The sequence below is a fragment of the Empidonax traillii genome, unplaced genomic scaffold, assembly GCF_003031625.1.
Source record: "Empidonax traillii isolate 1590-97213 ecotype Southwest subspecies unplaced genomic scaffold, ASM303162v1 scaffold142:size1213974, whole genome shotgun sequence".
Taxonomy (NCBI): Eukaryota; Metazoa; Chordata; class Aves; order Passeriformes; family Tyrannidae; genus Empidonax; species Empidonax traillii.
The window spans coordinates 78,972-92,903 of NW_020955335.1; the positions used below are offsets into that span (position 1 = coordinate 78,972).

The 13,932-nt window shown below is 42.4% G+C and overlaps 1 protein-coding gene across 1 annotated transcript in view; it reads right to left on the reverse strand.

Annotated features, from left to right (window-relative positions):
• Positions 1-13,932, reverse strand: part of ZRANB3 (zinc finger RANBP2-type containing 3) — a 38,628-nt gene that overhangs the window by 3,115 nt on the left and 21,581 nt on the right. Inside the window, exons 5-17 of the mRNA XM_027884295.1 lie at positions 13,554-13,785; positions 12,633-12,718; positions 10,386-10,557; positions 9,841-9,969; positions 9,065-9,184; positions 8,255-8,374; positions 7,577-7,756; positions 5,899-6,051; positions 4,997-5,465; positions 4,141-4,293; positions 3,577-3,668; positions 2,307-2,408; positions 295-446 (exon numbers count right to left, since the gene is read on the reverse strand). Of these exons, the coding sequence (XP_027740096.1) occupies positions 295-446; positions 2,307-2,408; positions 3,577-3,668; positions 4,141-4,293; positions 4,997-5,465; positions 5,899-6,051; positions 7,577-7,756; positions 8,255-8,374; positions 9,065-9,184; positions 9,841-9,969; positions 10,386-10,557; positions 12,633-12,718; positions 13,554-13,785 (2,160 nt within the window). The remainder of the gene's footprint in view (positions 1-294; positions 447-2,306; positions 2,409-3,576; positions 3,669-4,140; positions 4,294-4,996; positions 5,466-5,898; positions 6,052-7,576; positions 7,757-8,254; positions 8,375-9,064; positions 9,185-9,840; positions 9,970-10,385; positions 10,558-12,632; positions 12,719-13,553; positions 13,786-13,932) is intronic.

The window sequence follows — 13,932 nt, forward strand, 5'->3', positions numbered from 1 at the left end:
CAGGCACTTTGTTCCAGGCAGGTGAAGTCTCAGTGACACTCTGGATAATCCTGGAATCTTTACAAGCTCTGGAGGACTCTTTGCTCTGCTAGTTATGTTTGAACTCTCTCCTTCATTTCCAAGTGAAACCACACAAAACACAACTGCTCTAAAGTAAAACCTTTTAAATCACTTTAACACCTTCACAGGTTTTTCCTACATTTCATGGAAGGACACAATCAAGAGGTGAAGAAACACTTGGAGAATTTAACAAACTTCCTGCAGCAATTCCAGTTAGAGGAATTAAAACTAAACCCCACATACCTTTTTGTGCTGCTGCCACCAGACTGCTTTTTAGACAACTCCTCTGCAGCATGAACGGGACTGTAAAATATCTGACCGCTTCTTCTGACAATCTTCTGCTTCATTGCTGTCAGCTGAGTCCATTCTTTCACAAACCTCAGGATCTGGCAGAGAACATGATTGTCAGCAGCAGGACAGGCATTACCCAGAAATAATTCCACTAGAGAGTGCTGGGATTGATGTGTTCAACACTGGCTGAAAACAGCTGGCACAGTCAGAGAGGGTCCCTGCAAGTCATTCTGCATACAAACTGCAACCCCCTCCCTCACCTGCTGGAATAGTCAAAGTTTGAGCAGTTTAACCTGCCCTTCATCTTTCCCAGAAATCTCAAATTGACACGACCGCAGGATCCTGAGGAAAAACTGATGAACTGCTTAACAAAGTATTTCAGAATGGAAATAGAGACTGGAGCATGATATTGGTCACCTTTCCTTGTTCTGCATTTAGAATATGAAAGTACAATGAAATAAAGGGGCTCAGAGGAACTTAATTTCTGGGACTGAATCAAACAGTTTTCTTACAGGCTGGGAAACCACAAAAAAACCCCCCAAACCTTTGAAGCTGTAAAAATGGCAGGACTGGCATGACTGATTAATGGATTTCCTCAATAACATAATCACAGAACACTGAGGAACTGAGGGAAAAACTGCCCTGCATAGGAATTCAGGATTTCTAACATGGCTCTTTACTTTAGGGTGCGTGTAGGGGAAAAATTATTTAATCCCATTCTCATTTCTCCAAAGAAAATAAATGGGAGTAACAGTATGACAAGTGAACGAGTGGCTTGGTGGTTTTTTTTTTCCCCTTTCCATTTTTCCACTCTGTTCCCCACAGAGGTACAACTGCCCACCACAGTCAGGGTCAGGCTGGCTGTGAACACAGCTGTGGGAAGAATAAATCCTTTGGCAGTATGGACTTAGTTGGGACTCCAGCTCCATCCAGGAACAAACTTCCACATTTCAAGATGACAGGGATTTTCTTTGTCTCCATGAGGTATTTTTCCATGGCGAATGTAAAACTGCCCAGAAGACTCTCAGCTCCTCAGAGCTGGAGCAGGAACAAAGAAGTCAGTGGAACAGCAGGACACCATGGAAACAGAAACAGGAAAGTATTTCCGTGATTCTTCTTAGGAACATTTACCAATATGGATCTTCTAATCTGGAGCAGAAGGCTGAGGGACAGGAAGATCCATAAGTGCCACCCACTGCCCCTGGAATTCTTAACCCAGTCTAACAAATGGCTTTGAAATCCCTTGGCAACATTTGTAAGTCCCTCTCATTTGCTGCCTCCCAGAACAGCTGGGTCAATCAGCCACGTGTCCCTCTGACAGATTGAAGTTCCAACCTTGTTGGAGAATCTACAAAAGGAATCTCTTTGTTCCTACACAACAGAATGTGATTTCCCAAACAGAAATCTAAGTGAAGTAGATGATATTTCACATCTGGATTTGCTTCCCTGAGCACTGGGGTTTGCAGTGTTACTGTGCTCCTCAAACCCCATCATCAGTGGGATCTTTAGTCCTGAATTAACTGAACGTGTCAGTGGAGCTGGGCCTGACACTGCTCTGGGAATTGTTACAGCCCAAGGGAAGGGTGAGAGTGGAGCCTGCTCAGAACTGCAGCCCTGGGACAATCCAGAACATTCTTGTTCCTGGTGTGCTCCAATCAGAACCCTCCTAAAGCTGTTCTGTTGACTTATCAATGTTGGTTACTAATCCTGTAAAGGAGAAATTGGATTCCCTGGCTGATTCTCTCCATGACATGTGAACAGGAGCAGGATAATTTGCCAGAGTGCCAGACTGCATGATTAATATTCACATCAGCATCCCTAAGATCTGCTTGCTGGGATGGAGCTGTGCCTCGATCCCAAGGCCTGGAAGTGTTCTGCATTTATTTTTTTAAGAAGTCAGTCAAATTCCTCGGCATTAAATATGATATTGCTGTGCCAGTGGAACTTGTTCTTACCAGAGCACGATTTTTTTTATGCTGGAAGGTCTCTGGTAAATCTTCCCAGTTATCCAGCTGAATGTCCAGTGGAATGAAGTTATGATTCAGGGGCTCCCCATCCTAGGCAAGCAAACAGTTTTGTTTACAGATGCAATGTAGCACAGTCTAGGAGGAAAATAATCTGTTCCAAGTGAATTATCCTCCCTCCCTACTCCATTTGGTGCCTCAGGGTCAGAACAAACAATAAGGCACAGAGGGATGATAACAGCACAAATGCAAGAAACATGATTCACATCAACATGGTAAAAAGGCTGAAAAAATTAACTTTTAATATAACTGACGTTTTTTCTTTGCAAACAGTTCATACACGTGAACTGCCTTACATTAAGAAACTGAAATTACAATCCTCTTGACTGAATTTCTAAGGGAAATGAATGATTGTAGACTGAGAATGTCACTTCATTACACTTTAAAATCAGAATTCTCAGGCATTGTTTATTACGTTAAACTTTTTTTTTTTTTATGTCTGAAAAAGTTCTCCACTTAATTTTTAAAGCCATAATCTCTATCAGCCTAACAAAAATGTATTATCTCAGAGCCTTGCCCTCAGTTACCTGGGCTGCTTTGCAGCTGCACCTGAACACACTGACTCACTCACTCTGTAATTGGAAGAAATCTTCCCAGGGAACTTTACTATCACAAAAAAAGAAGGAATTGGAAAGTCCTGACTCCTCCTTGAACAGTGACCTGGAAAATTCCTGACTGCTGGTCTGTGTTCCCACCAGCACTGCAGATTAATGAGGATGTGCCTTGCTGAGGGAGTTACTGACTGACAGCACCAACGCTGAGCTTCCTGACAATGTGGGGACAATATTTGATTTACCTGCTCTGTCAGGGTTCACTGCCATTTTTATTTTAATCTTGCATGGTGTTCTATAAAATTACTTTGTGAGAAGACACCAATAATAAAACAGGAATCTTAACCAACCATCACTGGCATTTCTAACAATGATCCAATGCATCAGCCCAATTTTGTAAGACAAGAGAAGTGCTAGAAATTATGTCTCAAGGGAATGAGTATTTAATTATTACTAATAATTACTTAATTCCACTGGGGAAAAAACCCTGGAATGATAAACTACCTCACTTTTGTCCATGTCAGCTCACGCAAAAATATTGCTCTTTTTACATCAGACATAACCAATGAGAGCACACAGACACATTTCAGTGGGCAGCATTTCCCTTTGCAATTTTAAAGTGACAATAACCATGCACATTGCAGGCTTACCTTTGTATACAGGTGGATTCTGTCAGTGTTCCTGCTTGCACAAAACAGGAGCCCATCATATATTTGGAATGTGTCTGATTTATCTTCATCCCCTGTGAAAAGATGTTGATATTAAGAATTTTTTTCTTCAACTCATTCTATTCTTACATTAAAATAATACCACACGTGTCCAATTCCAGACCAACAGAAGATGCCCAGCTCAAGCACAAGGAATGAAGGTATTTGTGCAGTTTGGTTTTCTGTGTCTCCTGAGTGAGCCATCATCTGTTCTGCCAGAGCTGTCCTGAGCACAGGGAGGTGCCCTCAGTCCCAATAAAGCTCCACAGACTCTGGGATGATAGTTTGGCACAGTTTTTAAGCAGCCAGAGCTGTGTTGCTGCAGGATCTGTATGGAAAGGCTGCTTTATCCACCATCAAAATTCAACAAATGTCCCAGGCTACAGTGCCTGTACCCGTGTCTGTGTTTCAGAGGTGGAAGTTTTATTTAAAAGCTGTCTTTGATGCCCCAGGCATTTAATTCAGTTCCCAGCAGGACACAACCATTTCACAGGAGCCCCACTTTACCTTCTCTGCACTTTTTTTCACTGTCTCCATCCTGCACTTGCCCCAAAGCTGCTGTCCCACCCTCAGCACTGCCCTCTGCTCTCTCATTTCTCCTGGGACTCTCTGACACGTCCTCCTCAGTTTGGCTCGTGGGATCTTCACAGGTTCTCTCAACTGAAGATGAAGAAATCAGAAAAGTGAGGATTTATGTTGTCTGAACAGGTACCTCATCAGCACCCCTCTGGAGACAGAGCCATGTCACTGAAATACAAAGAAATGGCATTTTATTCTCTGATATTACTGTGGTGCAACCCCTCAGGAAACTGGAGGTAAATTTGTTCCATGTGGTTACTCCCTCAGAACTAAAGTTTTTATTTCTGCTATCTCACACCCCCAAGCTAATGTCAAAATACATAAAATAAGTAATCCAGGTAGCAATTCTATACTCTGTACAGCCATTGTATGCCACAAACTCACAGAGCAGTTTTCCAGGCATTGATTTACACCTGGAAAATTCAGAAGTTGTCCTTACTCGAACAAGCACAAAGACTTAAAAGGAACAAATAAAAAAAAAAAATAAGTAAAAAAAACTTACTCCTTCATTTACAACTGAAATGACAAATATGGGCACAGACTTATAAAAATGTCCCATCAATTTTTCCAGATAGCTGGACAAAAATTTAGTACAAGAAATCTCCTATGAGCTGCTGTGAGCCCTATTTTGCAGATAACGTCTCTTGTGACAAATATACAGTAATAAAGCTAATAAAACACTGATACCACGTTGCTCAGTTTTGAAAGGGGAAGAAAAAAGGTGAGTATTTTCTGGGGTGAGTCCCCAGTGGAAGGAGAGGTGCCCGCTGTGTCCCACACTCACCGTCGTCGCTCCGGGGGCAGCTGCACATCTCACAGGAGGGCAGCAGCTCGTGGTTGGTGTAGGTGCAAACCCTGCAGTGCCAAACTCCATTTACAGCTGTGCTGTTGCTGCAGGTGTTTAAGCCACGAGGAGGGGGTTCACTGTTTATTTCTGAAAACACAGAGGGCTTTTCTCCAGTCAGAGAGGTTTTGTTTTTGTCACTGCCGCTGCCTAGGGTGGATCCGCTCATGCTTCTGGCTCTTTTGGCTCCGTGTTCACAGGTGATCTCAGGGCAAACGGCATCCCCACCATTTCCTGGTGGGGAATCCAGCTTCTCATCCCTCTTCTCTGCTTCCTCCTCTTGTGTGGCCTCAGAAGATTCTGTATCATTCTGTAACAATTCACTGCCAGAAAGTCTTTTGCGTTTCTTCTCCGTGGAGGACTTTGGTGAAAAGAAGGAACGGATGTCGTGCTGCTTTTCCTTCTCAAACTAGGAGAGAAAGAGAGAATTATAGAATCATGGAGATGGCCTCTTAACCCCACTTGTGACTGCATCAGATGGTGTTAAAATTATTATTTTTCTCCATTAATATTCCCCTCTAATACAAGCAGCTGTTTCTGCTTTGAGGACAGAAATGAAAGATCCCTTCCTTTAAGACCAAACTGTGAGCAGAAAAAGCAATCCAACATTTCTCTCCTGTTCTGTGAAAAGTGTTTTCATAATTCTCAGGAAAATTCTGAAATAGCACGACCAGAAAACAAATACACAGAACTGGTATATTATATAAAATGGATTTTACATCACTTTTTCCTACTTATTTAGTGTTTCTCCCTTAGTAAGTCTGCAGTGCACAGAAAGCTCAAGCAAACAACAGTTAGAAGTTTTTTTTAAAATGAAATAAAACAGAAGAAGCAAGTCTTACGTGCGTAAATAAAAGTTCATTTTTGGGATCTTCCAGGCTTTCATTTGGGGTCCAGGTCTCAGCAAAACTCAGAAAATCCCATTTCTCCTTGTCCCCTTCTTCAGCCTGCATCTTCTCCTTCCTGCCATTCAGGGTGCTGCCCGTGACTTTGGCCTGCAGAGAGACAGCTGCAGAAAGTTTCCAAGGAATTCACGCCTTGGGAAAAACTTAATTCACCCATAACCACTCAATCTGCTTCCCCTGCAAACCCAAGTCAGGGTTTGCAATGGCATAAACTGCTGTAATTCAGAACAAGTGATGAAACCTGTTCTTCCTCCAGCATCCATGTGTGCAAGAGTGATGCCAAGTCCTGTATTTAGCACAGTCTGAGTACCGAAGCTGTACACAAAATGTCAGCATTTATTAACTTAAAGGAGAATATATGATTGTGTACGTCTCACAGTCTTAATATTGTTTTGCTTGGCATGTGGAGACGAACAAAGGCAGAATTAATTGAAAGCAGCAGCCCAGTGACAGAACTTGCAAGGTAAATTGTTGTTGAATTACTGAGCCCCATCTGTGCCACATTTAAGGAGACTCATGATGTACCAGCCTGACAGATGTTTTCAGAGGTACCTCCAAGAAGCAGAGCACAGAATTTCATTCCCCAGCTGCACCTGGATTCTTTAGGCAGTGGTTTATTTTTCTGAAGAGGAGGAATAAACTGGCAAACAAATGGGCACCAGTTTCTCCCTGCAGCAGCTGTGGAGAACAAACCAACAGAAGCACAGGGGCAGCCAAAGGCAGGAGCCACAACCAGGAGCTGCCCTTTGCATCAGAATAAACCCTCTGTGATCACAGAACCAAATGATGCTGACACCAGGTGCTTAAAGCAGTTCCTTCTCCAGTGACACCTGTGGCAGTGCCAGAACACAGGAGCTCCCAGAGCACTGACACACCTCAGTTACCAAGGCAAGACACTGATGAGTGGTACCAAAGGCTGCAAAAAGGTCACAGAAGCAAAACGGTCACATTCTTTTTCTTAGTCCTGTGAACTGTCCAAGATCTTCCCAGTAAGCGAAAAAAAAGCAGATTGGAACTATCCCAGCTTTACACTGACAGAGGGCAGGGTTAGGTGGGATATCAGGAAAAATTCTTCCCTGGGAGGGCAGTGAGACCCTAGCAGAGGTTGCCCAAAAAAGCTGTGGCTGCCCCATCCCTGGAAGTGCCCAAGGCCAGGCTGGATGGAGCTCTGAGCAACCTGGGCTAGTGGAAGGTGTCCTTGTCATGGCAGGGGGTGGAACAGGATGAGCTTTAAGGTCCCTTCCAACCCAAACCATTCTGTGGTTCTAGGATTCCCAACAACAACTGGGTAACACCGGTGGAAAATGGCAACAGAAGATGAGATCAGTGTAATCTGGGATCTGCTGAAGAATTACCTAAGAATGCCTCTGCCTCTCAGAAAGGAAGTTTAGTTAAGGCACAGCACTCATTCAGTTAAAAGGAAAACCATAACAAATTCCAGTTGTTACGAGTGAGCAGAACACCTTAAAATTGTAAACTGAACAACCAGAGCAACAAACGGCTGGAAGATAAATCCACCACCTCCTGCAGATGTGAACCATCCCATCACCTCGGCCAAGTGCTCCCTGAACAACAGGGGGTGGTTCCTGGTCCCTTGGCTCCTGCCCACACCCACCTTGCGGTTGAGCATCGCCCACATGAGGGTGTCCATGGTGCCCTTGGCGATGAGGAAGTGGATGTTCACCGAGCTGCTCTGCCCGATCCTGTGTGCCCTGTCCTCTGCCTGCTGGATGTGGCCTGGGTCCCAGTACAGCTCAGCAAACACCACGAGGGTGGCAGCAGTGAAGGTTAAACCCTGAGCAGAACAGGGAGGTGCATTTTAGAACAAAGGTTCCACACACAGGCAACTGATTACCTGAAGCAAAAGAAGCTAAAGATTGTACAGGACATTTTTATAGGAAAGAAAGAAAGGCCACCTCGACAGCAGATGGGCCTGTTATATTGATTTCTACCTTGGGCCTCATATAGGGATAAGTAAGATTAAAAAAGTCCTTCAAAGGACATATTGCTTTACATTATGGAAGCAACACTTATTTCTTATTAATCTGGAATTCTTAATGAAATGGAGTTTTTCCTGATTATTCAAGAATGACTTGCTGCTGCTTATCGTCATTTTCCCCAAGTCATTTCAACAGAGGCTTAAAACAGTGAATGTGATTAGTGCAAAAAAAAAAAAAAAGAATACCTGAGTATGCAAAAGACAAATTGCATGAAGATAAATTGCCTTCATTAAATCACTTCAGTCACCAGTGCCTCCAGTACCTATAACCCTCAAGCATATTATTCACCCTACCTGCCCAGCTGCCTGAATGCTCAGAATAGCAACCCTGGTGTCAGGATCCTTCTGGAACTGATTGACAAGGTGAATCCTCTCTGCAGAGGGGACACTCCCATCTATGCGAATGTAGCGAGCCTGTAACACCAGAGCAGACACAAAGTGACACTGTCAGGGGCTGCTTTGGATCCAATCCCCCTCTGTGCCCCAAGAAAAACATGGAAAGAGCTGTTCTGTTCCTGGGATACATCAGCTGGAGTTACAATGAAGCCTCCATCTAGACAAGTGTAGGCTTAGTATTCCCTGGTTACAAAAGCAGAAGATAGAACAAACAAGGGATCTCAACATGGAATATTCCACACAAGAACCCGGAATTGCCCTGGCATGCTTGATTAAAATTCCAAGCATTTAAAAGATGATAACAATATAAACCAGCAAAGTCAGCCAGCACTGCCAGCAAGAGTTGAGGGTCCCTGATAAGAATAATGTGAAAGTTGTCTGCCAACAGTTTTACTGCTTTGAATGAAACATTCAGGGGAGATGATAATGTGCTGTTAAAACCCAAAAAAGTAGACAGGGGCCCACTGGTAGAAAAAGTTGGGAAACAACTGCCTCCAGCATTGATTTAATAATAATAAAGTATCAGAGCAGATAAGAGTGTGTTCACATTAGACCACAGGATCCCTTTGAAGCAAGGGGCACTGCTCTGTACATGTGTAAACCCCTCAACTCCTGCAGCCAACGTGCAGCTGTCCTGAGTTCAGACACAGCTCCTGCGTGTGTGTTTGTGCATCTGAAGGGAAATCTGAGCACAGCTGTTCCCTTTACCTTGCTCTCTATGGCAGCCTCTGTGCAGGCCTGCAGCATGCTCAGGTGGTGGGCAAACACCAGGAACTTCAGCTTGTCATTCTCCAGCATCATTTTGATGTAATCCTTCACTGCTCCTGCCTGGAGTAAGAGAGTGTGTTTCATCTCAGCATTGTTATGTTCAAATAGACAGTTTATTTTAATGCCTTTTGATCCCTTGTAACAGAAAAAGGCAAAGTTCCACACCTTTTGTTATCCAGGTTAAGACTTTATCAAACTCTAACATTGCTAAGTATAAAATGATTCAGATTTTAAAAAATGCCACCATTTGGTGCCTTTGAGAAACCCAACTCATTCCTTCAGAGTGAAAAAAATTACCCTGGAAACATCACATAATTACATGGCACTTCTTCCAATTAAGATGTAGATAACCCCCTTTTTAATTACATTTATCTGATGTTCTAATCCATATTTGGAAAAAACCCAAACATATTTCACAGGGACAAGGTAGTTTTTAAGCAGAACTTCTGCATCTGCACTGATGCAGATACCCTCATTCTGATAACCTTCTGATCAGAAATTAATTCTGATTCTTTCACGATACCATAATCATAAAACATTGCTCTATGTAAGCAGTCATAGAATCCTATTGTGTCAAACGCAATTTTCAATATCTTTTACAAAAACTATGAAAGTAATGATGACAGTTAGCAACAAAACTGATCAGTGATCATTAATGCAACACCCTGGGTGTTTGTGGAGTGTCTCTTTGATTAGGAGGAGCCTTCCACGCTCACCTTGGCGATGGCTGTCTCTTTGTACATCCGTGTGATCAGACTCATCACCTGGGAGAAGTGGCTTTCAGTGGCATCTGCATTCAGGTTTCTCATCAGTTTCTCCCACTCTGCAAAAGTGGCGCTCAGGTTCTGGTTGGCAGAAGAGACCAGTGGTTACACACACAGGACAAAGCACCTTCCACCTCAACGTGCACGTTCCAAGTATGAAATGTTTGGGAACTGAGGGCTTTTTGAGAACTCTGTCAAATTTGGCCAAAAGGAACTGTACGATTCAAAATCTATGGGAAAAGTAGACAGAAAAGAAGGTTGTACTAAAAATAAGGATAAATTTTATCTTTGGTGCAAAAAAAAAATGGCTTTATAACGTTCTTTTTGTTGTATTTTAAAGAGAATAACAGACACGCCGTGCTTTGTATTCACTCAGCCTTTGTAACTGCATATAACACTCAGGCACACGTGTAAATGCAGATGGATACACAGATATTCCTGTTTCCTACCAAAGGTGCTGGTAGCACAAGTGTACCAAAAATGTAGCCAAAATGTACCTTTGCTGCAGCCTGGGGGAGGTCGAAGGGGATGCGCTGCCTGACCTTGGGAGGCAGCTGAGTCAGAACCTCATTCTTCAGCCTTCTGATCATTATTGCACTTAAAAGTCGATGCAGTTCTTCTAAATTGGAAGCTCCTCTACAGTCCCACTGCTTTCTTTTCCCAAAAAACCTGGAAATGAAAAAAAATCAACACCAGATCTTCCAAGTTCAGTGGAAAACTTCAGTACGGAATTAATCTCAAGACAGGCTATTGGATATGAAACCACACTGGCTAACAACCCTTGGAGCTCCTCTTTGTGCCAGAGAGATGATTGTTTTCTTTCTGATTCCTTCCAGTGCTCAGACAGAGCTGCTTCAACTTCCCAGGAGACCCCACAATCCCCTGCTAATCCCACTGCACTGCCCTGGCCACGGGAGGCAGAAAATGAGAAGAATATACCACCATGAGAATATTCTTTATTCCATTATAGGCAGGAAAGTCATCAGGAAAACTGAACCTATCACCATTAATATTCCTGTCTTTCCCTCCCTGAGAATTCCTTCCTAGTTGCTGCCAGAGGATTTAAAGCTCAAGGTACTGTCTTTACATGTAATACTATTTAATGACGGTGGTTACGTAGAGGAAATAGGTTTAATGTCAAAAAGCTGAAGGTTGAAAAAAAGAAAGAATTTATTAATTCAGTTTTCCTTATTCTTTGCTGTTTTTAAGGAAGGGTTGCAGCAGGAACAGCAGCCTTGCACTGTCAACATTGCCAAGAGATCATCCAATAACAAAAATGAGATCGCTGTCCTTGTAAATAAAGGTCTCCTCCCTCCATTTCAGCACTGGGGGTATAACAGAAAGGGAGGCAAAACCTCCCAGGAGGAGTTTAAAGCTCACCTTTCACCTCAGTGAAAGCCCCCCCAACATGAAATGCATGCACAAAAGAGATCTGTGGAGTTTATTACCCCACAGGATGTTTGGTTTCAGCCAAGTCACGAAGAAGAAGTTATTCCCCAGAAGCCTGCCAACCCCTGAACTCGATTTTTATTGCATTTATGGCACTCCAAAAATAAGTTAATCGTCTCTGATTGAGTAGCTACACCAGGCTGTGCCCACACACACTTGTGGTGTGAAAATTACAGATGCATTCAGTCAAAACACCCTGGAAAAAATAGCATTTCTCTGTCTGCAAATTAGACAGTGCTCTTCCATGGTATTTGAAATGAAATCCTGATAAAATGTGTATGATGGAGGGAGAAAAACAAGTTTTCTGAAAGTGAAACCATGTCATTATTACTGTAAAAATTAAACCTAATTGCCAGCTAATTTACTTGACAAAATCTGTTATTTTGAATACACTCAAAGTAGGGGATAGGAAATTTTTCAGCCAAGGAATTTTTTTAAAGGTTCTTCCCTTCTCGTGGCTTCTCACATTCCAGATTGGAACATGGAGTCAGATGGGTAAAAGCATTTTAAACTGGAGCTGCTTCTATCCCCTCTGCTTCAGATCATACCTAGAGCAACCACCATTCAAATCAAGCTGAGGGCAGCAAGTCGGGGGAAAGGAATCCTCCTTAAATTAATCACTCAGAGCACACAAAACTTACGAACTCAGGAAAGATGCAAGAGAGAAAAATGAGTTAAAAATCATGAGTTACATGGGTGGAAAAGTGTGTCATGAGCAATGCTGCCACACAGATTGCAGGCAGGGGGTGGACAGGAACTGCATCGGATCCCCCCAAACAGAATTACAAACACTGCTGTGCTTTGGGCAGTTTTATTCACTTGCTTTTACTCAGTAAAGCTGTAAAATAAAGACACAAGTATTGGTAACTTTTTTTTCCACTTAGGCATAACACAAAACCTGGATCCCACAATAAAAGGAGATAGAAATTATTACATGAGCATGAGACTGAGAGTCAAAAACTCCAGGGCTAAAGGTGAAACTTCATACTAACAAAAGTAAATGTGTAAACAATTTGACTTAAGAGAATGCTGGCACTTAAACTGTATTTCAAACTTTAGTAGCTTTCACTTTTATTTAAGAAAAGTGGAATTTATTAATTTAAGAAGTGTAATCCTTTTCCCAATCCTCTTTAAAGGTGCAGATGGTACCTGCCCCTGGGTTTCCAAGCAGAATGGTGAGTTACAGAAGTACAGAGGTGCTACCTACTGATTATCTCACTTGACATGACAAGAAACATCACAGAAATAACAATAATCAAAGAGATCAGAAAACAAATAAGCAATTCCAGTGATACCTGACACGAGCATCGCAGTATTTTTTGGCATATTCACTCCAAGTCCCAAATCTTCTTGGAAACAGTGCCTCAATCTGCATGAAAAGCTGTATCAAAAAAAGAAAAAAAAAAAAAAGTAATAGCCCAAGTATAGTCTGCTTCTTAAAATGCAAGCATTAGTGACACAGCAAGCCCTTTTCCATACAGTGGATATCTTTCTCGAGTTATAATCTCTCTGAACAAATTAAATCATTAAAGGGTCTTGGCATAAGTTCTATTTACACAGTGAGAAACTCTAAAATGTACAGTATTGTTTATATAATTCTTACACGTTCTCTGGATACAAATCAGCCCTTATATTTCATTTATTTCTACATCTGAGAAATAAAGGCAGTTTTCTTGGGGTCAGTGAAAAAAACCCAAGTGTTTTCTGGTTTCCTCTCTGCTCCTCCCTAACTCCACAAGCTGAACTTCCTTCAAAAGAAAAACTGTCGTTTTGGACTGTAACAAGCAGTTATACAAGCAATATATTTTTTATATATTTTTTTTCCACTTATGTGAACATCAGGAATATTCCTACATCAGATGATGAAGCAGAAGATTTAATACAAGCTCTTGTCCCCCAAAGATTCTCCCACCCCAAGGAAACGAACTGTTCTCTGCTCAGGGTCTTTATTTTCCATTTCACCCAACAATCTGTTGCTACCTGTGAGATTAATTTCTTACAAGAAGCACTGTCTCAAGTCACAAGCTTGAAATAATTTTGTAAAGCCAACTGAAACAAAAATACCTTGATTTAGTTTCCTGTACTTGTGCCTCCCCGTGCACCTCAGGATGTCACGATGCAAATTGTATGTACTCCAGAAAACTACAGAACCCGTCATTTATTACTGACACCACCCTCATAAAAAACCCTAAACCACAACACAGGACATCAAATACCTCTTCAGGCCTGCCCAGAGCAGGGGTGCCAGTAAGAAGAACAGCTCTCAGAGCCTTCTGCACGATTGGCAGTAAGATCTGGCTGCGGGTGGCGTTCCTGGATTTCATGTAGTGGGACTCATCGACCACAACCACCCTGAAGTTCTGCCTGTACAGAGTGTCTATCAGAGTCTGTGCATCAGAAGTTAACAGCCCATAGCCCAGAATCGTTACTTTGCTGGTTGATATTCCCCTGGAAGAGAAAAATCCACAGGTTTTCTTGGTAAATTTTCGCCGTAGGAAAAGCAACACGGCAAAGAGATTATAGAAAATTAATTTAGGAAGGTTTGTATGTCTCTGGTTTTGGATTGATTGACCAGTGGGCTGTCAGGCAAACAGT